The sequence below is a fragment of the Leucopleurus acutus genome (assembly GCF_964270905.1).
Source record: "Leucopleurus acutus genome assembly, chromosome: 4".
Classification (NCBI taxonomy): Eukaryota; Metazoa; Chordata; class Mammalia; order Artiodactyla; family Delphinidae; genus Leucopleurus; species Leucopleurus acutus.
In genome coordinates this window covers 3,210,350-3,232,406 of record NC_139146.1, presented here as the reverse complement: position 1 = coordinate 3,232,406, position 22,057 = coordinate 3,210,350, and the positions used below count along the sequence as shown (strand labels likewise).

The 22,057-nt window shown below is 62.2% G+C and overlaps 1 protein-coding gene across 1 annotated transcript in view; it reads left to right on the top strand.

The window, feature by feature from the left end:
• Positions 1 to 336: 336 nt before the first annotated feature.
• Positions 337 to 22,057, top strand: part of HTRA3 (HtrA serine peptidase 3) — a gene marked incomplete at its 3' end in the record, with an annotated part of 29,317 nt that continues 7,596 nt past the window's right edge. The window contains exons 1-6 of the mRNA XM_082838100.1: positions 337 to 736; positions 11,345 to 11,444; positions 14,258 to 14,480; positions 17,485 to 17,679; positions 18,413 to 18,445; positions 20,176 to 20,290. Coding sequence (XP_082694226.1) covers positions 352 to 736; positions 11,345 to 11,444; positions 14,258 to 14,480; positions 17,485 to 17,679; positions 18,413 to 18,445; positions 20,176 to 20,290 — 1,051 coding nt within the window. The 5' untranslated portion in view covers positions 337 to 351. The remainder of the gene's footprint in view (positions 737 to 11,344; positions 11,445 to 14,257; positions 14,481 to 17,484; positions 17,680 to 18,412; positions 18,446 to 20,175; positions 20,291 to 22,057) is intronic.

The following is a 22,057-nucleotide window of genomic DNA, read 5'->3' as shown; positions in this document are numbered from 1 at the left end:
TCGGGTGGGTCCAGGCCCGGAAGGCCGGGCGGGGGCGGTTGGGCCGGGGCGGAGCTGGCGGAGGGGCCGGGCCGCCCCCTTCCAGCGAGGGCGGGCGGGAGGCCGGCGCCTTTAAACGCGGCGGGGCCGGCTACCCGCCACCGTCTGCCCAGAGGGAGCGGGCGCCTCCCCAGTGCCCCGCGTTCTCCGCCCCCCGGGCATGTCTCTGCGGTCCCGTCGCCCGCCCGCCTAAGCCGCCGGCGCGTGTGGCCGCGCTCCCGCCCGCGTTCCCTCCGTCGGCGCCCGGAGCAGCGGCCTCGGTGCGCCCCTGGCCGGTCCCCCGCGCTGCCGCCCGCCGCGGGCCCGTCCGCCATGCAGGCGCGGGCGCTGGTCCTGGCCGCTCTGGTCGCGCTGGCGCTGGCCCGGGAGCCCCTGGCCACGTCGTGCCCCGCGCGCTGCGACGTGTCGCGGTGCCCGAGTCCCCGCTGTCCCGGCGGCTACGTGCCCGACCTCTGCAACTGCTGCCTGGTGTGCGCCGCCGTCGAGGGCGAGCCGTGCGGCCGCGCCGTAGACTCGCCGTGCGGGGAGAGCCTGGAGTGTGTGCGCGGCGTGTGTCGGTGTCGCTGGGCGCACGCCGTGTGCGGCACAGACGGGCACACCTACGCCAACGTGTGCGCGCTGCAGGCGGCCAGCCGCCGCGCGCTGCAGCTCTCCGGGACGCCCGTGCGCCAGCTGCAGAAAGGCGCCTGCCCATCGGGTAAGCGCTCTCGGTCGGGCTGCTCCGCTGGCACTGCGGGGGTGGGGGGTGGAACGAAGCGGTCTCCTGGGGAAACAGGCTCAGAGCCGGGGCGGAGCCTCGTTGTCCACACTCCCCGGGCACAAGTGATGGTTTCTTTGAGAAATCATCCAACCAGCCTTCTGGTCTTCCAGGTGGGGAAACTGAGGCTGGGAGAGGTAAAGTGCTGTCCCCAAGGTCACAGAAGTAGTCAACAGTGAAACCCGGTGCTCTCCTAACCACCCCGAGGGGCCTGGTCTAGCTCTACATCTCTCCAGCCTCTGGCCTCATCACAACTTACCCATGTTGTGTCTCATTTCCCCGGGTCCCCATCTCCCTGCCTGCCTGGGTGTCGGATGCAAAGCGATCCTTCCTGGCCTTAAATATCCAGTCTTGATATTCGAGAGACACCAATTGAGTGACATGGGGTGTTTCCTTTCTTGTCTTGCCCTGCGCTTAAAACGCATGTCACCTGAGGGCTGTTTAGGAATGGGGAGCGGGCTTGTGGAGCCTCTGGACTGCTTGGAGCTCTGTGGGGACCGGCCGTCGGGGTAGGAAATTTTCTCAGTCCCGTCACACCTTAGAACAGCCTCCCCTAACCTGGACTTGGCCCTGGGTTGCTTCTTGCCACACAGGTTGACCCTGTGGAAGAAAATGCTGGCAAACCCTTCTGTGCCCTTATTTGTCTGGGGCACCTCTCAGGAACGCAGGCTCCGGCGTCGGTTCCGCAGGTGCTCTGAGTGCAGCAGCCTGCGCTGGGCCCGGAGTTCACGGCGATGGAGTTGTCAGGCCGCGGTGTGTGCCCTCAGCCCGCAGCTGCCCACCAGGAGATGCTGACCGCCAGAACAGGCTCTGCCGTGGGGAGCACGGCTGCCTGGAGTTCCGGGAAACCTTCAGGGGTGAGGGGCCTCTAAGCTGAATCCCCGAGGATGGGGACACGTCTTCCAGGTAGCGGGAGGGTTAGGCTTTCGGGGAAGAGAAGACAGCGTGAACCACCACGTGGGGCCATGTGCCTATGGTGAGCCACGTAGCCCAGAGCAGTTGTTGTGCAGGGGAGGCGTGTGTGCGCGCGTGCACGTGTAGGCTTGTGAGAGACACCCAGGGCTGGGCGGCTTGGCTGGGACAGGACCAAAAGTGGCCCATAAACGTCGTGTTTTCGGCTTCATCCTGTAGGCCAGGCTTCCCGAATCGTGTCTGGGATTCTGAAAATAAGTGTCCTGTGGCCCCAGAAGTCTGGGAAAGTAAACGCCGGCCCTGCAGTGGGGGTTCACACTCCACCTGAGTCCATCAGAGCTTCTGAGAAAACCTACAGCAAGGAAAAAAAAACCCCACCAAACGATAAAACCCAGGGTTTCCCAAGAGAACTTCGACAGAGCTCTTTCCTGGCAGAACACGCGTGACCTCCTGGCACACCGGGGTTCCGGGGAGCCCGGTTTGGGAAGCGTTATGTGGGCTTAGCCATGATTACACGGGAAAGCCATGGAAAGGTTTTAAGAGAAGTGAGGGCGATGAGGTCAGTCTTGTGTTTGGATCGTGCCCAGGAGACCGGGAGCACGGTGCCACTCGATGCCATGGGCATTATCATTTCTTGAGCACCCATCACACCTTCTGACTTGGGGCTCGGAACCAGCCGCCTGGTGGGTCTGGGAGGCAGAGGGCTCAGGGTGGGCCTGGCGCCTGCCCACTGCAGCTCGGTGGTGTCTGTGGTCCCCTTCCCAGTGCCAGCTCTCCCAAGTAGTGGATGCTGTTAGAATCAGGCTCCAGGGTGCCGGGGATCAGCAGGGAGGTTGGAGGTGCTCTAGGCATTTTGAAACCTTTATTCTTGACTGAGGGAGTCCACGTCTGTGAAGCACCTTCTCTGTGTGTCCCGCTGGCCGTGGGCTGGTAACAAGGCCCCTGTAATGAGGCAGACCCCATCTGTGTCCTGGAGAAACTGACAGTGGGGGAAACAGGACGGTGAGAAGAGGACAGTAGCTCAGTGACCACAGACAGACGTCTGTCCAGCACCTGGGCTCAGTAGGTGCTGTGGAATGAAAGCCTGGCCCACGTGGTGGGCGTCCCTCCTTGCATACCTCCAGTGATGATGGGCTCACCACCTATCCATGGAGCTCTTGTGTACTCCCATGTCTGTGCTAGGCACAGATACCACACGGTGTGGGTGAATATCTATCAATGGAAGAGTAAAACCCAGAGAACTGTGTGCAGAGGGTCCGCGGAGAGCAGAGGTGTCCCTTTTCACAGCCTCTCTGCCCACAGCTGCAGACAAATAGACCTTCAAGCGTGCAGTTAAATCAGAATCTCAAGCCCTGGGCGGTTCACAACGTGGCATTTAATCATCAGCTTTCATCGTTCAGCCCCAGTGCAGGTGCCAACAGAGGCTCTCAGCTCTATTTACTTAAGCGCTTTGTTGGCTTTCGATTTTTAATCCTCTTAGCAGCTTCCTGGGGCCTTGTGGGTCTCAGAATTCTGCATTCAGGACTCATCAGGCATCCCCACTCCTCTCACTCCCCCTGCCCAGACAGCAGGACTGAACTGCAGCATCTGGTAGCTCCTGGGGACTCGTGAAGAGCGAGGCGTCCAGCCAAGAGAAGCTTAAGGCCCGGGGTGCTGTGCAGCTGTGCTTTTCCCTCCAGGGCTTGGACTGGGAAGCACCCTCGCCCTCCACGCTCACTGAGCTGGTCTGGAGGTGCACTGGGATCCCACAGCACCCCGTGCAGTCTGTCTTCCCAGGCCTCTCCCCTTCCCATGCACCTCCACACGGTGGCCCGAGGGGGCGGGTATGAGACGCACGTCTCCCCAGCCCAAAGCCCTGCTGTGACTCTGGGACCACTGGCTCTGGGACCAAGCAGGACTTCTGATGCAGCCTGCAGGCTCAGGACGTCCTGGCCTCTGCAGCCTGCCCACCATCACCACCACCAGCTGAGTCCTTGTGAAATCCCTGATCATCTGTGTTGTGAGGGACAGATGACAATGTGTGGAACTCAGGGGAGGGAGAACCCATCTCCGGGATGGGGAGAGACATAGATCAGGGAAGGCTTCCTGGAGGAGGTGGCATCTAAACAGCCATGGAGGGGTTGCTGCAAAGAGAGCCTGTGCTGAGGAGGACAGCAGGAAGTGCTGAGCAAGCTGGTGCCAGAGGGAGGAGCTGTGAGGGTGACCCATCTTTAGGAGGTGAGGGACCCCTGAAGGCTTATGGGTAACAGGTTTACAGAGTGGGTACAGGGGCCCAGCTAGTGCGAGTCTGGTGCCCTGAGGAGGAAGAACTGATGAGGCCTGAGCTAGGGGGACAGCCGAGGGGGACAGGCTCCAGAAGCATTAGTATCTCATGACTGACGGGGGTAGGGGGTCAGGGTGGGTGGCGGGGCCTCTCCTGGAGCAGTGGGTTCGGAGAGCTGTGGTCAGGTTCTGGCGGGGGACTCTGGCATGGAGGGTGTGTATGGGGCACGGGGTTCCGTGACAAGAGCCTGGCTGGTGAGTGGCCCTGTCCGTGTGTTGGCGGCAGTATTGCTCCGTTTGTGTCATTGAGAAGGGGTGGCCTAGGTTTGGGACAGGGTAGCAGGCTCATCACCTCTCCAGGCTTTGGGGGCCCCGCCGTGACCTGTGGGGCCTGTGGAGCCTGTGGAGCTCCACCCCCACCCAGCGCAAATCCAGGCCCGTCCTTGCCTTCAAGTCCACGTCTGAGGGGACCCAGCAGAGACGCCCAGCCGCTCCGGGGATGAACTGCCCTGACCTGGTCACACTGCGAGCACGGTGCTGGGTGAACTGGAGCAAGGGTATGGCAGGCCCACCGGCTGCGTCCACCTGGCCTCGCATGTACGCACCTCTCAGCTGCCGGGAGCTCTGGGGAATGAGGCCAAGCAGAGATTCCCTTGGCCTCCTTGGAAGCCGGGGGTTCATGCAAACCGGATGACAGAGTAGCCAGCGGCTGACCAAGTGAGTCGGTGTGTCCTGCCAGAGGGTCTGAAAGCGGCCTCCTCCTGGGCCTGCTCTGAGGGTGAGAAGCCACCAGGTTTTACCAGGGTCAAGGGCGAGACCTTGTGCTCTGGGCTAAACACACATCGTGTCTGGGGGTTTTTGTCACGGCCCTTTAGAAGAAAAGACTCATCAAGGTGTAGCGGGCTACCCGAGGTCACCAGGTGGGGAGGGACAGCTGTGCTGAACCCGGGTCCTCCTGCCTGTGCGTCTAGTGTCCTGTACCCCGGGCAGGCCTCCAGCACCTTGAGGAAGTGGCCTCCCTGCTTGGTTTTGATAAGGGTGTTGAATAAACAGGTTGGAAAGAGAATAGAATCACAGACCCCTTGTCCTCAGTGTAGCAAAGATGTGGCCAGGACGTGTGGGTGTGTGCGCATCCCAAACTGAATGCCCGGTCTGGTGCAGAGGGTAGCAGTGCACAGCCTGCCCAACTGTATTCTCTAGCCCCTCTAGCAAATAATGGACAGAGCCACAACTGGGACCCAGTTCTGTTCCCGGCTGCTCAGGGGTGAGTCCCAGCTCTACCACTTCCTGTGGAGAGACGCTGCAAGTCTAAACTCTCCACGCCTCAGTTTCTTCATCTGTGAAATGGGGACAACAGATCCTCCTCACTGGGTCATTGACAATCAACGAGATAATGAATTTCAAGTGCTTTGCACGATGTAAGCGTTAATTAATAGGCGTTAGTGTTGACAAATGGACGTATCTGACATAAGTGGAGTTTGTGAGAGGAAGGTGGGGCGGTGGAGGACGGGAAGGAGCTGGAGGGCAGTGTTTGTGGAGCGGCTGCCACGTGCCAGGCCCTGCCCACGGGGGTTCCACTGGCCTCGTTCAGTACCCACGTCACAGCTGAGGAGCCTGAACCCAGAGGAGTCAGCTGATGGGCCAGTCAGGGCAGGGAGGGCTTCCTGTAAGAGGAGAACCAGGGGCTGACCCTACCTTGGCTTCCGTGGCTTGGGCGGCCCTGTGGGCATCCCGGAGTCCTGCCTGGCCTGTGGGGCCCCTTTGACAAAGCACAAACGAGCTGATAGCCGAGCCCTCTCCTCCGCAGGGTTGCCTGCAGCCCCAGTGGGATTCACAGCCAGAAAAGCCAGGCTGGCCCCTAAGCTGAGGACCGGCCAGGGCTGGGCTCTTCTGGGGGTGGGACAGCCACTGCCCCTGGCTGAGGACCAGCACGGGGAGAGAGCCGTGCCGGGGGTCGGGGGTCTGGGACCTGGCTGCAGGCCTTGGCGGGTCTCCTGACCTCTCGGAGCCTTTTTCCTCACCTGTAAAATGGGTGAAGATTCCTGCCCTGCAGAACTGCTGTGAGAACTCCCCGCTATCATAAGTGCCCAGAACCCCGGCTGGCATGGCTCACGGAGAGAGAGTTCCGGCTGCAGCCCTCAGCCCTGGGTTCCAGAGACGGGAGCCTGGGGGTCGCGGACAGCAGCATCGCCCCCCGGGAGCTGTAACCGCTGTCTTTGGCTGGGGGGAGACAGTTCACTCGGGGACAGGCATGTTTTCAAGAAAAAGAAAAACACAGGCAGGGAGCCGTCCTGGGAACTAATCAGACCCGGAAGACGGCTCTTGGGGCTTTGAAGCCTGTCCCTTGTGGGTAGTGGGTGGGGCCTGGGGTGAGGGCGAGAGGCTGTGGGGGAGCCCCTGGTAATTCCCCTGCTCCCCTGCTGCTCTCCGCTCACCACTGTGGGTCAGGGGCACCCAGCCCACGGGGACAATCTTGAAGGACAGGTCTGGGAGGGGTCACCAGGTGCCCTGGGCCCCAGACGAGTGAGCTCGGTCACTGAGTCCACTGAGTCAGGTCAGGCTCCCCAGGGGAGGTGAGTTGGCCTGGGCCTGGCGGTGCTGAGGGAGGGACTGATTACAAAGGTTTGGGGGGGCACTCGGAGCACGCATGCTTGGGGAACCAGAGCCGAGGGTACCGGGTCGGGGGCGTGTGGCAATAGCAAGGCTGCAGATGTAAATGGGACCTGGACACCCAGGTCCGTAAGCCCTGCTGAGAGGTTGCCATCTGGCCTACAGGCTGTAGTCAGTGTTATGGACAGATGGGCGCAGCCTGGGACCTTGTGGGCACCTGCGGACGGCCCCTCCATTCCCAGCTCTTACCTAACTACTGGGTGATGGGGGGGGCGGTGTCTTCTGATTGCAGGAGGCAATAGAAGAAGGGGCAGTGACCTCAGAGTTAGAGGAAAGAACTGGGTCTCGGTCCTGGCTCTGCCCATCGTGTGCTGGACGGGTGATGCACACGGTTGTGCAGGTTGCGCACTGCACAATTCCAAGGGAGGTAGTCACGCTGTGATGTTTGTTAAGAATGGTCCTGGAGTTGTGCAGTACACAACCCGTGCAGCAGGATCAGTGGCCCTGTGGGGTGTCTGGGCCAGTCACTGTCCCACCCTGGGCCTCGATTTCCCCATCCGTGCCATGGCAGTTGTGACTGTCCAGAGCTGACACATCATGGGTCCTCTCCCAGAGTCTGCCGCTGTGCCGGAAGCCCTGACACGCAGACATGTGGGAGGTGGAGCCCCGGGCCCCGCCTGGCTCCCTGCCAGCCCTTCTCCCCGTCCCTTTCCGCCCTGGCTGTGCCCCTTCCTCTTGCGGGAGGGCGCCACCGCTGGACACCTGGCCTTGTTTGCTTTGCTCTGTGTCGAGTCCTTCCTGACTAGAACTTCCAAAGCCTGTGGATTGCAGCTCATTTTTGAAAACAAACAAAAGAAATGCTAACAGCTGAGTCTGGTCAAGACTGACTGTTGACTTCAGAACTTTGGCTCCAGGACCGTGTGAGGGCGGGGATGGGGGTTGTCAAAACCCCCAAATAAACAGCGTCTGCCTCCCAGCCGTGGGGCCCAAGGTTTCCATGTGGAAAGAGGCAGTGGGAACCACGTCTTCCCTTCCCACTGATTCATGGGATGATTCATCTGTGTGTGGGGAAGAGGACCAGAGAGCAGGCCCTGCCCGCCTCCCACCTCCTCCCCACCACCCACCTCGCCAGCTTAAAGAGACAGGGCCTGGCAGGGCCTGTGTCACCCGCCGGCTGACCCAGGAGCTCCACAGGGGAGCCCCAGGCCGTGGGGTCAGGGCAGGCGCGCGCTCTGAAGTCCGTGGGACCTGGGGCTATAGCTCCAGGCCTGTCTCCACCCTAAACCATCTTTGTCTCTGGCCTGTTTCCTGGGACACACTGACGCTGCTCTTGTGAGGCTGCTCCCCCCGAAACCTGGTTAACAGGCTGAACAGTGTTCTCTGTGGTGGTGTTTGCAGACCTACTGTGTGCTGGGCCGGATGGGGTCAAGCGGAGCATCCTCGTCCTTGGGTTAGGGTCGGGCCCTCCCTCCCGTGCCCCCTCTCAAGGGCTGCCTTGGGGGCTCACGTGTGCTGCTTACAGCTGGGCTATCGGGGAATCCGGACATGTGTGTGTCCCGGAGGAGCTGGTGCCTGGGTGGGAGGTGAGCCCAGCCCGGCTTCCCCTCGGAAGCCCGCCAGTGACCAGGGCCCTGCCGGGGATGCTGGGAAACACATCCGGCCTCTCGCCATCTCACACCGCAGCCCAGCTCACAGCCCGTCCAGGCCTTCCTCTCTCTCTCCTGTTTCTTTCTATAGCCAACTTGCTCACGGGAGGACATTTGGAGAATCCACAAAAGAAAACAAAACCACTCATGACTTCACCTCTGGCCCCGAATACCCACCGTGAAATATTCTGATGTGTTTCCCGCCAGCCTTTGGGTTTTCGCTTTTAAATCATGAAATTGAGGGTCACCTATTTTAAGTGATCTCTGGAGAGGCCACACTGGAAAGAAAAGCATCTGGTGGGAGGCCGCCGTGCCGTCCAGATCTGCGGGGGGCCAGGTCGGCTCCTCGGCCGCTTGGGCAGCTCGGGGCGCTCAGCCTGCGGGACCTGCGCTGGGTCAGCCAGGGGCTGGACAGACGCGCCTAGAGCTTTGGAGTCCCTGAGATCTGGGATGGAGTCGCGTGGCCACGCAGCCTCTTCTGATCTGATGTTTTCACCCCTCCTCTGTCTTGTTCACACTGGGCCCAGCTTGGAGTCAGCCGAATCCACCCGTAGCTGCCCTCGTGCGTGAGGCTGTGTCTTTGCATCTCTGTTCCCCTCCTGGTGTGCTCTTCCAGGCCTGGATTAGGGGTGCCACTGGACTCCCCCATCTCACCCTGGGCCTCCCCTTGTCCCGTCACTGGTGACGCAGTGCTGTGCCTGGCTGGTCACTGTCCCATCCCCAGCACTGAGCACACACACGGAAGGCACTCAGCATCCCTTTGAGAGTGAGTGTGGTGGGTGAGGTGTTATGCTGGGAGCCCCAAGGAGGGCTGGAAGAAGACTGCCAGGGGGACTGCCTGGAGGAGGTGAGATTTGAGCTGCATCCAGGACAGGCCAGAGCATCGTGGTAGGGAAAACTGGGGAGTGGTCCACGTGGGAATGGTGGATGATGGAGCAGAGACTGGGGGTAAGTGGCCGCCACGGCTTACAGAGCAGGGAGGGGCGACACCTGGCCTCACCCACCTGGGCTTGCCCGTTCCAGCATGGCATGGTGGGCACGAGCCTTGGCCAGAGTAAATCCAGGCCTGGTGCCGAGTCCTCCCCACTGCCTGGGGTCCTCCGGGACCTTGGTGATGTGGGGATTGCCTAGCAGGGAAGTTTTCTTGTCAGAGAGCAGAACCTGGAAGTCACCAGGGCCCTGCCGGGGATGGAAGGGGCAACAAGGTTGGTGGCTGGCTTCCTTCCCTGTGCCTTTAAGATAGAGCATGAATGCAGGTTCCCAGTGCCCTTGGGATTGGGCAGGCAGAGCTAGGCTCGGGCCCCACGGGCTAGCTGACAGGTAGCTTCTCCTCCAGAGTTTCAGGGACTGTTGGCTATCCACGTGGAAATAAACGTGCCTGACACCCACGTGTGCTGGGAGAGGCAGAGCCGTGGCCCGGCATGGGCCTTGCCCACAAACACAACCTCTGAATCTTAGACACCATCCCTCCACTGGGCTTTGCCTCTGGGAGGAGGGCTCTGGGCACGGTGGTCCCTGGCGGCCGCAGTTTGATCATCAGGGAGCCACGAGGTGGCCGGCAGCGGGCCACGTCTCCCAGCCAGTCTCCAGCCACCCCGGATAGGCGGCCTTTGATTCAGGCTGAACGCAGGGCGCTGGGCCCGCCGTGACCGGCGCCCACAGGCTGGTTGAGAGGCAGACATCACAGGATCCGTGGGGTGGGCCCTGCTTGCCTCCCCGGACTGAGGAGCCCAAGGCAAGCTCTCCTCTGGGCCCCGAGTCCCAGCTCAGGCTTACTTCACAGTCAGGGCCTTGGGGGGCCACAGTGAGGAGGGGAGGGCCCTAAGGAAGGGAGCCCTGCAGCCCCTGTCAGGAGCCTGGTTCTCGAGCTGAGCCTCAGGTTTCCCCACCTTTAGGATGGAGCTGATGACCCCTGCCAGGGCTGCCCCCCAGGACAGCTGGGGAGGTGAGTCGGGCTGCGGATGGGGACCGCGTTTGTCCACGATGTTTATGCGGCACCTACTGTGGCCTTGCCCCCTGCGCCTGTGCTGCACCCAGCCTGCTCCCTCCCGTCCCTTTGGAGAACCAGGAAAACCAGATTTTCTCTAGATCCTGATGCTCAGTCACTTCCCAGAGACCATCAAGAGACACCAGCTGCGAAGCTGGACCTTACGGGCCGAGCCCTCTTTGTTCGCCAACATCAGGGAGCAGGGTGGGTGGTGGGCTCCCCCCAGCCCCTCCCACCCCTGCCGAGGCAGGGAGCATTACAGTTGGCAAGTCACAGCCTATTCCCACAGCTCCCTGGGGGATGGAGGCGGAGAGGCACCTTTGGTCTCACATTTCAGGTGAGGTGTCGAGGCCCAGAGAGGGTAAGTGATTTGCCTAAAGCCACACAGCTGCAGCTCAATGGTGCTCAGCCCAGTACTCATTTCAGGCCCTGGGAGCCCTTACAAGCAGGGCTGGGCAGCGTGGGTTCCAGACAGCGCCGGTCTCTGGCGGGGACCTGGGAGACCCCAGCACGTGCCCGAACACGGTGACCAGAGGGGTGTGGGCCTTGTGCCACCCACACGTCTCGGGCCTGTGGTCCTGGCGAGCAGCAGCTCCACTGCTGACGGCAGCAGAAATCTGAGCCGGCGACTGTTCCAGGGAAGGTCGTGAGCTGCCTGGTAAGCCAGCCTGGGGCCTGGCTAAGTTAGATCCAGATCAGGGTCGGGGCCCTGGCGACTCAGACAGCGGCAGCTGACCTGGCCCAGATGGGGGCCACACCATGGCCAGGAGCGTGCAGCTCAGAAGGGACCACCCAGGGGCTTCTGCTGTAACCTTGTCCAGCCACTGCAGTAGCCCAAGGCCTGGAGGGACAGGCCAGAGCTGGCAAAGGGAAGGGTCGATTTCCTCACGCCAGGACGTTGCTGTATCTGAGAGAAAGGGCAACGGCCCAGGGGGACTAGCCCAGATCCAGCCTGAGTGTCACGTCAGTGCTGTGTGGCCCGGGGCAAGTGTTCTGACCTCTCTGAGCCTCCTGGCCGGCCTGGCGATGTGAGGTGAGGTAGCTCAGCATTAACCATCCGTGGGGCAAGTGAGCCCCGCTTCCCAGATGTCTGGGCCTCACTAAAGCACCTGGTTCTTCCTGCCAGTGCAGGTCTCCACCAGCTGACCAGCGCGCGGTACAAATTCAACTTCATCGCTGACGTGGTGGAGAAGATCGCGCCGGCCGTGGTCCACATAGAACTCTTCCTGAGGTACGTGGAGCCCCTCTCGCCCCTCCAAGGTCTCCCCCACATCTGCTGGGCCCAAAGTAGACTCAGTTCTAGCATTGGGGGGCAGCAGAAACCAGAGCGGACGTGGGGTCCGGCGGGCCTCGCTCAGACTGCCGAGCTGCTGGTGCCCTTGCGGGGGATGCCCCCTCCCTGACCCCCTCACCTGAGGAGACAGAGAGCACCTCTCAGGTGACCGGGCTGCGGAACGAGCAGGTGCGAGGTCGGGGGTTGCTCAGGTGTCACAGGGGTACTGCAGACCGCTGGCTCCTGTGGAATCCTGGGGTCTAGTCCCAAATTGACTTATACCCCCCAAAGAGAAGACACGAAGAGCATGACTTTTGTCAAATTTAAAGTGTTTCTTCCATCGGGTTTCCTAACCTTTTGGCCAGTAGCAGCCCAGATGAGACACACAGGGTCAGAACCCCACTCCATCCTGTTGGGATCGGAGGCAGCGTGTGCCACGCTGCCCGAGGGGACGGTCACTGAGGCCTCGACCACGACCCCAGGGCCTTGCTTGTCTTCACAGCACTCTCCCCACGTGGTGGAGGCCGGCCAGTGTCATTATGCCCACCTGAGGCACAGCGGACCAGGTGGCCCTGGGGGTTCCCAGGAGTGGGCAGAATTGCTCGTGCCCTGACTCCTGGCCCCAGCACAGGGCCCCCTGCTCGCCGGCCGTGGAGCTTGGGTAGTGGGAGCCCCTGTCACTGGGCAGGACTGCCCCCCATCTCTGGAGGGCAGGGACCGTGCTCACCGCTGAATGCTCCATGCGGGGTGGGGCGGGGGAGACTAATGGTGTGAGCTCAGCAATGTCGTCAGACGCCTGCTGTGCGCCCATCGCCGCGCGGGCTGCCTTTCCTACAGTTCCTATGCTGCTCCAAACAGCCCTGCCGTGTGCCCGCCTCCTAAAGGAGAGGCAGAGACCAGGCAGCCTGTCCCTGAGCGCTGACAGCCTAGGCACCTTCCCATGAATCCGTAAGGCGGGCTCCCGCGTTCCCATTTTCTGGATGTGGAAACAGAGGCCCGGGGAACTGCCCCAGGCTCAGCGCTGCAGAGCTGCCCCAAGTCTCTTGGACCTCAGAGCTGAGCCCATCCCCCTGCGATACGCTGACCCCTCACTGTCCTTTCCACGGGCCCCAGACCCTGAGTCGTGTCATTAAGGAAATGACAACTGGACATGTGAGTGGCACGTCCCTGGCCTTGCAGGTGGCTTGGAGGGGGCAGCGTCTTTCCAGAAAGCCCCAGGCAGCAGACCCCCAAACCAGCAGGGCAGGCGGTGATGCCATTTCCATGTCAGCCTTGGAGGCTGATGTCCGTGTGGTGAGGCCAAGACAGCCGAGATCCCAGACACCAGAAAATCATGCGCCTCTGGCTGTGACCCTGGAGCCGGAGAGGAGGCCCTGGGCTGCCTGGGGCCCTTCTGCAGACACTAGACAAATCCTACACATGGCAGCCCCACGGGGCTCAGGTGCGGCTGCCACTCAGGGGCCCACGTGGAAGTAGGCGCGGGCAGAAGCTGGTTGCTGGCGTGAGTGGACAGATGCTCTGGTCACCCTGCAGAGGGGCCAAGGGACCAGGCTGCCTGGTTCAGACCCCCGCTGTGCCCTTTCCCTGCCTGCCCCGGGCAGCTGGTTCACGTCACTGGTCCTGTTTCCCCACCTGCCCACCTTGTAGGGCGGCTGTGAGCGCGAAATGACTTGGTCCCCGGCTCAGAGGGAGCTCTTGGTGACATTAGCTGTCCCTGGTCCTGCTGATGCTGGGGTGGTGTTTCTGCACCTCCTAGAGACCCACTTCCCGGAGACTTCCCTGCCATCCCTGCTCCTTCCCTCCCGTTGTCTCTGCCAAGCAGCTTAGGCACCAATGAGCTGCTCCATGCAGTCCCTGCGCTGGGGTCCCAGAGGCGACCGACCCCCCTCCCGGGGGGCGTACCGAGCTGTGTCGGGCATCCTGGGAGCTGAGGTTGCTACTCAGAGGGCCCCAGCCGCGGCGGGGTGCTGTCCCCCACCAGAGGATGCTGACTCGGGCCCCGTGCCAGCTGCATCACCTGTTCCATCCCATCTCACGGAGGCAGATGCTAAGGCCGGTGTCCCTGCCCTGCCACGTCCAGGGCTCCCCCTGTAGGCACGTGGCGTGGAATTCACGGAACGGAGCCTCGCCAGCTCTGCTCCTCGCGCCAGCTGGGGCTTCAGGGTAGGCAGCAGTGGGGAGGCGCCCGAGGAGGTGGGAGCACTCTCCCCTCAGTGTTCAGACCCTCTCTCTGCGCAGCCAGAGATCTGGGACACTGACATTCCCTGGGAACCTGCTGTGTGACAGTCCACGGAGGCCCGGTCACATCCTGCATCTTCCCTGTGCCAGGAGCAGCCCTGCTTGTTGACCAACTGCCTGCAGGCCCCCGGCTCAGTGGAGCCGGTGTTGTTAGCCCATTTCCTAGATGGGGAGACTGAGGCCCAGAGGGGTCGGCCTCCTGCCCACAGTCAGGCAGATGTACGTGGGGGCTGGACTTGAGGTTAGAATCATGGTCTGTCTGGCTCCAGGGCAGGAAGCGCCTGGTGTGTCGTCACGGGTCTGACGTTCACGGGCCTCCTGACTCATCCTCGCGGATGGCGCGTCGCAGATCGTGGGCCCCTCTTGGTGGCCGTGAAACGGGTCTAGACTTTATGACCTGGCCGAGGCCACAGCCAGGAGGTGGCACAGCTGGGATTCGACCCTGGGCCTGGTGGATGCCAGGCCCAGGCACCGGCTCTGCTGCGGCCGACCCCCACCCCGGTCCTGAACGCCCGCCGCTCGCCTCCCCGCAGACACCCTCTGTTCGGCCGCAACGTGCCCCTGTCCAGCGGCTCAGGCTTCATCATGTCAGAGGCTGGTTTGATCGTCACCAACGCCCACGTGGTGTCCAGCACCAACACCGTCTCGGGCCGGCAGCAGCTCAAGGTGCAGCTGCAGAACGGTGACACCTACGAGGCCACCATCAAAGACATCGACAAGAAGTCGGACATCGCCACCATCAAGATCCACCCCAAGGTGAGTGGGCGGCGGGGGAGGGGCGCCCTTCCCGGGCGGCGGGGGAGGGGGCGCCCTTCCTGGGCGGCGGGGGAGGGGGGCCCTTCCTGGGCGGCGGGGAGGGGGGCCCTTCCTGGATCCCAGGGCTCTGAGACGCGCTGGCCCAGCCCTCCCGTCGGACGCTCGGAGGAACTGAGACCCCCGGGGACCGGCGATGTGTCCCCAGTCTTGGGTCTAGTCAGACTAGAACCCGGGCGTCCGGACATCGCCCTGCGCTTCCCCTGAGCCGCCCGTGCAGGGCAGAGCAGGCTCTGTGCTGCCTGTAGTCACTCCCACACGGAGGGTCTCCGAGGCCCAGGACACTTCCGTTGTCCCTCCCGGGCCCGTTCCTGGGGACGCCCCTGTCCCCGTGGGGGTGACAGAGGCCAGTGGGGAGCACTTGGGATACTTGTCCCCCTCCATCCCCCCACTTCCACATCGGCACCCCGGCTGAGCAGGCAGACACGCCCCGGGGCCACGGTGCTCCTCCGTGACTCCCACTGGCCATTTCTGGGAGGCCAGCCTGTGTACACCCCCCAATCCCCACCATAGCCCTTGGCGGGAGGGGAGCCGGTGTCCGGCTATTTCAGAGGGGAAACTGAGGCCTGGGGAGTCAGGTGATTGCCCGAGGTCAGTCTAACCAAGGGGCCCACTCAGCTAAGTCCTAGGCTCCCTCCAGCGAGTTTCTTGTCGTCCAGCGCTGTGCTCACGACTCTGTGGGCCACTGCGGGCTCACCGACGGTGACCTGTGCCCTGCCTATGCCGTGAGGCCCCTGAGGGGCGGCCCGTCTGGGCTGGCGAGTCCAGCTGGCTGAGTCTGGACCTGGTTTCTGCTCTTTCTGAATAAAGCTGCCAGCGCTTGAGATGATCGGTCTTCTGCAAGGAGGTGTCCTCTTGCCCGATCACGGGAGAGGAGGTTTAGCGGCTCCACGCCGCTATCCTAACGGAGACCCTTGCCCACTTTTGAGCCCTTTCCCAGTAGTTATTGAGTCTGGGAACACCATGTCCATTTCAAAGATGAGAAAACTGGGGCTGGGGGAGGAGGGGGATGTGCTCAAGGACAGAGGCTGGCACACTTCTTCTGTGAAGCACCAGGTAGTAAATGATATAGTCTTCGCGGGCCCTGTGGTCTCTGTAGCAACTGCTCTGCACTGGACTGGGAAGATAGCCACAGGCCAGATGGCTGGGCTGTGGTCCAAGAAAAGATTATTTACAGAAGAGGCTGCTGGATTGGGCTGGATTTGCCCAAGGGCCACAGTTTGCGACCCCTGCCCAAGGACCCCTGTGGGAAGAGGCAGAGCTGGATGAGACCCCAGGTCTGGCTGTCTCTGGGTCTCTCCCCTTCCAGGCACTGCAATCCCAGGGGGGGCAGGGGCGCACCCCAGCGGCCACCTGGGGCCAAAGATGCCAGCAGAGTCAGTAAGACCCAGGTGCCCCGGTGCCCAGAGATGCCCAGCGCCTGCAGCGGTTCTCATGACGGCAGGTCTGCCTCTTAGCCTCCGAGCCCTGCACGTGGCATCACACCAAGCTCTGGGGAAAGCTGCCGACCCGCGTTGTCCCCCTGGGTCCTCACCCCGACTGCAGAGCCCCGTTCCTCCACCTGGGACCCTTTGTGCCACTTACGGAGGCTTTGCCGTCCAGCAGCACCGAAGGTGGCGCGTCGAGACCCCACGTCTCCCACGTGGGCACAGCCGCTTGGGGTCACCTTAACCCGCCCGGAGGTCCCCTCACTCCGTTTACAGGCGTTTACCTTTCCACCTTTATCGAGAGCTGCTATGAAAAACAGGGGAAAATTCTTACTTGACGTGGTGGCACTGCATAAAAAGGGGAGACTCCTGACATGGGAGCAGAGAGCAGAGGCCAGATGGAACCCACAGTGCCGAGGGTCCACGGTGTGGGATCCTGCCCCCCGACTTCCAGAGTTAGCCGAGGGCCCTGTGACCTGAGCGCGGCCATCTCCGGGGCTTTTCTTCCCTTTTCCATTGTGTAGTTTAGAAGCTTTACTCCCCTGCACAATCAGCACATGGATTTCATGTTATTAGTTCACCTGGAAGTTTGCTTCCTGCAGTTGCCTTTGTCACTGACACACCATTGGTGGGGAAACTCCAGCACCTTGTAGAGAAGACTTTTATCTGGAAATAAGGACAGACCCACAGGAAGCTGCAGAAGTGGTGCTGAGGGGTCCCACCTGCCACCCCTCCCCCCGGGGTGACGTCTGACATGAGGGGTGCAGCATCAAAACCAGGAAACCCTCCAAGCTCACGGGCATCTCCTCCTCTGAGCTTGCCCCCTGCAGCTTCCAGAACATGGAGACAAATAAGGCACGGCCCCTCTCAGAGCTCCCAGTCCAGCTGCAGAGTCAGACAGACAGAAAGACAGGCTCCGCTGGCTCCAGGAGAAAACAGGAGAGGAGAGTGCGGGTGTCCTCAGCGTGCAGAGGCGGGACGGGGATGCAGAGCGTGGTTAAGCCGCTTTATCTGTCTGGCCTCAGCTTCCCTGTGTGTCTGTATTGGGAGGTCAGGTTGAGCTGCATCGGATTCCAAAACCAGTGTCGCGGGTCCCCACTGGGCTCCAGGGCTCGCGCAGACCCCATTCCACACGTCAGTGTGTGCATTTTCTGGGTGCTGCTGTCCATGCCTTTGTCGGATTTTCAGAGGGATCTGGGACCACTGAACCACTGGGCTTAGTGACCCTGGAGGCCGTACCCCGCTCGACCCTCTGTGCAGTCTCCCTATGACGGACCCCTGAGGCCCGCCCTAGGGAGACCTGTGGTCCCTGGGGGGCTGAACCTCTGCTCTGTGAACGCCAGCCCTGGGTCTCGTGGCCACCACAGGGCAGCCAGACTTGCCTTGGTCTGCAGCCCTGACGGCTCTGTCCAGCTGCTCCAGCGACCGCCCTGCCGGGGGCCTGGACGTGATCTGGCTCTGGTCCCACCAAAGGCCGACAGCTGAGCCCCCCCTCCCCGTGTCCTCCCCCCTCCCCCCAGAAAAAGCTCCCGGCGCTGTTGCTGGGCCACTCGGCAGACCTCCGGCCCGGCGAGTTTGTGGTGGCCATTGGTAGCCCCTTCGCCCTGCAGAACACCGTGACCACGGGCATCGTCAGCACGGCCCAGCGGGACGGCCGGGAGCTGGGCCTCCGGGACTCAGACATGGACTACATCCAGACGGATGCCATCATCAACGTGAGCGTCCACCATAGCCACAGGGCCCTGTCCCCAGAGCCCTCTCCATCCCTGGACGCACCCACGGGCTAGAAAGTTCTTTCTTTAGATTAACTGGAGCTCTGACTCCCTGTGACTTCTACCCATGGGTGCCAGGCTGGCCCTGGGAGTTAGAGGCTGCTGCCCTGACCCGGGACAGCCCTTCAGGGACGTAGAGGCGTAGCCAAGGCCCCTGGAATACCTTTGCCCAAATACACAGCCCGGTCAACATTGATTATTACTATTATTGTTATTATTACTATCATGTTGGATGGCAGCTTTTGCATTCACAAAGCACTTTGACGCCCGGCGCCTGCCTCTCTGGCTTTGCCGTGGTTCAGACCCTCTTCTGGAAGCGTTAGTCTTTGAGAGACTCCTCGAGGCTGGTGGGGTGAGAAATGGTGCCCCATCCTGCGTCCGCCTGCTGCTCCGCCTGTGGATGTGAGGCTGCAGGGAGCCCATGAGGTCTGTGCAGACAGCACTGGGCAGGTCAGACCCTGATGATCAGACTGCCGTGCACTTGGCCTGTGTGGGCCTCAGTTTTCTTATCTATGAAATGGGAGACAGTGATGAGGCCTTTCGACGTTGTCCGGGGATGACATTCGATTACATGTTTCTGTGCTGGTTGGAATGGTAGTTGGAAGAAAAAGCTTCAGGAGCCCTCGGGGTCGGGGGGCTCAGGGCACAGCTCATGTCGAATTGCTTCCCCCTGCAGTACGGGAACTCCGGGGGACCGCTGGTGAACCTGGTAAGTGTCCCCTAGAGCAGGGGCCTCGGGTTCTCGGAGGCTCTGCTCACATGGCGGGTGGGGCACAGCCTCGAGGCAGGCGTGGGACCCAGAACACAGCCAACAGCCTGGAGGCCCAGGAGGAGGATATGACCCCGAGCATGTGCTGCCCCGTACCCCCAGGGGAGCTGGTGCTGTCAGAGGAGTGAGGGACGCCCCCAGAACAGCAGCCCAGGCCGGGGCTGTGTGCCTGTGGTGGACCTGGGGCAGGGGACACATGTTGGGGACGAGTCACCCCCTCTGGGTCCCCCTGTTGTCGTGTTGACAGGAGACGAGATGGGCGTGCCATGCACCTCGGCACCCAGGCTCCCTGGGTTTGGTCCCTGCGTCTGGGCCGTGTAAGGATAGACCAGACCAGCTGAGGTCCAGCCCTCTCTAAGACACAGATGTCTGGTCCCCCAGTGCCAGATCTCAGGGGAACGCCTTAGCCTTGCCATTCAGGCAGTACTCGGGAGGGGACCCATCCAAGGACGGGGTCAGGCAGGGACACACCCAAGCACGGTGTGAGGAGTAGGGAGGGCTCCAGAGGGACACCGGGCCGGGGGACCTGGCAGCTGACATGGGATCAGGGAGGGCTTCCTGGAGGCGGGAGCATCTCGTCTGGGCTGTGGAGATGGAGGGTTTGGGTGGATGGGGACGTGCAGGAGAAAGATATTCCAGGGTGAGGGCAGAGCACGGGCACGGGGTGGAGGCGTACAGGCAGGCGTCGCTGCTGGAGCAACAGGTGGGAAACAGTGCAAGGAGGCTGGTGCGCCACGTCCTGATGCGGAGGCTGCGTCTCCCCGCGCCCTGACAAGCCCTAGGCTCTTCCAGCAGTGCTGAGGCCATAGCGCTGGTGTTCAGGAAAGCTCGTGTGGGAGGACCTTAGGCCAGAGTTCAGGAGGCCACGCCCTGTGGTCCAGGCGGAGGGGGATGGGCATACAGGGCCCATGAGAGACTCTCCGTCCCTGGATCCTCTCCTGGCCTGGTCCTCCCACCTCACGGCTCCTAGGGAACAGGTGGGGACGGGCACTTGGGGGACCAGGCAGGCGAAGTATGCCTTTGTCCAAAGCTCTGCGGCAGGCCCCAGAGGGGACCCCTGGTGCCCAGGCCAGGCCGTGGCCTGGGTGTCGTGTGCAGACGTCACCCCCGAGGTGAACAGGAGAGCCAGGGCAGGGGTGCCTGCCGGGCTGAGGGAGGGGCTAGGTCCAGGAGAGAGGCCTCAGGCTGCAGATCCGGCCAAGCTACGCCAGCCTCGTGGCGGGCAGGGCAGGGCAGGGTGGGAGCCCAGCTCCAAAGGGACAGAAAGGAGGGGGGTGCTGGGGCGGCCCTGGGCCCACTTGCCCCCCCTGCTTCTAGAAGGCGGGGTTGGGGGGTCCCACAGTCCTCATCGCGTCCCTCTTGGCCTCAGCCCCTTGGAATGCTGCCTGGGGGTGTCCTCGGTCAGTGGGCTCTGCTTCGCAGGGGCAGACTGCAAGCTTCCCCGGCCGACACTCTCCAGCGATGGGGGCGGGGTCAGCTTTGGAGGCAAGGAGAGGTGGGGGTCCCTGACCCAGGTGTGAACCCCAGAGCACCTTTTCGGAGCTTCTCAGGGAGGGTGCTGATGGCCAGGGTTCCCTCTGGGAGCCGAGCTGCGGACACGCCGCTCTGCCGCTGAGGGCAGAGGTCGCCTGGGCTCCCCGAGTGACCACCCGCTCTGATCACCTGCCCAGGACGGCGAGGTCATTGGCATCAACACGCTCAAGGTTGCGGCCGGCATCTCCTTCGCCATCCCCTCAGACCGCATCACGCGCTTCCTCACGGAGTTCCAGGACAAGCATGGCAAAGGTACGCAGCTCCCACGTGGAGGCAGGGAGGCTGTCCCAGGGCTGAGCCCACAGCCTCCCGCCGGGCCAGGAGATCCTGCGGTGCTGTGTGCCCACGCTCACTCCTGACCCCGTCCTGATGTCCCGAAACCCCCGCCCCGGGATACCTCAGCCTCTTCCAGGACTTCCACTTCATGGCTGCGTTCACCCCTACCCCTCCAGGCTGGCCCCTCTGGCTGGGGAGCACCAACCTCACCTCCCCCTCCAGGGGTCTGGCCCCTGGGCGTCGCTTGTCTGGGCTGCTCTGTAGTTGTCAGAACCCAGTGCTTCCTTCCTCCCATCAACTCACCCACCCACCCACCCATCTGCTCACCCACCCACCCATCCCTTCACCCACCAACACACCCATCCCTTCACCCACCAACACACCCATCCCTTCACCCACCAACACACCCATCCCTTCACCCACCAACACACCCACCCCTTCACCCACCAACACACCATCCCTTCACCCACCCACACACCCATCCCTTCACCCACCCACCCCCATCCCTTCACCCACCAACACACCCATCCCTTCACCCACCAACACACCCATCCCTTCACCCACCCACACACCCATCCCTTCACCCACCCACACACCCATCCCTTCACCCACCCACACACCCATCCCTTCACCCACCAACACACCCACCCCTTCACCCACCAACACACCCATCCCTTCACCCACCAACACACCCACCCCTTCACCCACCCACACACCCACCCCTTCACCCACCAACACACCCACCCCTTCACCCACCAACACACCCATCCCTTCACCCACCAACACACCCATCCCTTCACCCACCAACACACCCACCCCTTCACGCGCCAACACACCCATCCCTTCACCCACCAACACACCCACCCCTTCACCCACCAACACACCCATCCCTTCACCCACCAACACACCCACCCCTTCACGCACCAACACACCCATCCCTTCTCCCACCCACACACCCATCCCTTCACCCACCAACACACCCATCCCTTCACCCACCAACACACCCATCCCTTCACCCACCCACCCCCATCCCTTCACCCACCAACACACCCATCCCTTCACCCACCCACCCATCCGTGCACCCACTCATACATCCATTCATCCATCTAGCCTTCCTTTCTTCCTTCCTTTTCCTTCTTTCTTTCCTTCCATCCCTCCTTCCTTCTGTTCATCCATCCACCTATTCACCCTTCCTTCCTTCCACCCATCACCTGCCCATCCACGAGTCCTCCCTCTTTCAGCCCTCTGGCCGTGTAGACTGCTGGGCAGCGTAGCCTCTACTCTGGGGGAGCAGAGCCCGAGGTCCTGATCCTTGGACATTACCCTCTTCTCATCCTCCATCTCCTCCCCCCATCCACACAGGCACATCCCGCCCACCCTGCCTGCTCCCAGGAGGCCACGAGCGTCTGGGAGAGGCCTTGACAAGGCCAGGTGACTGTCCCCTGTCCCTAGTAAGGACAGGCCAGCCGCCTTCCAAAGTCGGTGGTCACAGCCACTCTCCAGAGGAGGGCCGCGTTTCTGATCTCAGGACCTTTCCTGGCGGCCTCCACCTTCCCACCATTCTCTTCACCTGAGCAACTTCTCCTTCCACCCAATTTGTCTCCCATGACCCCTCGTGGCCAGCGCCCAGACCTGACTCAGCCCTACTGCTCACCCCTCCACGTTGCTCCCTGTCTCCTCCCAGCCCCTTCGCCAGCAGTCCACTGAGGGCAGGGGGATTTCTTCATGCTTGCCTCATCCTGC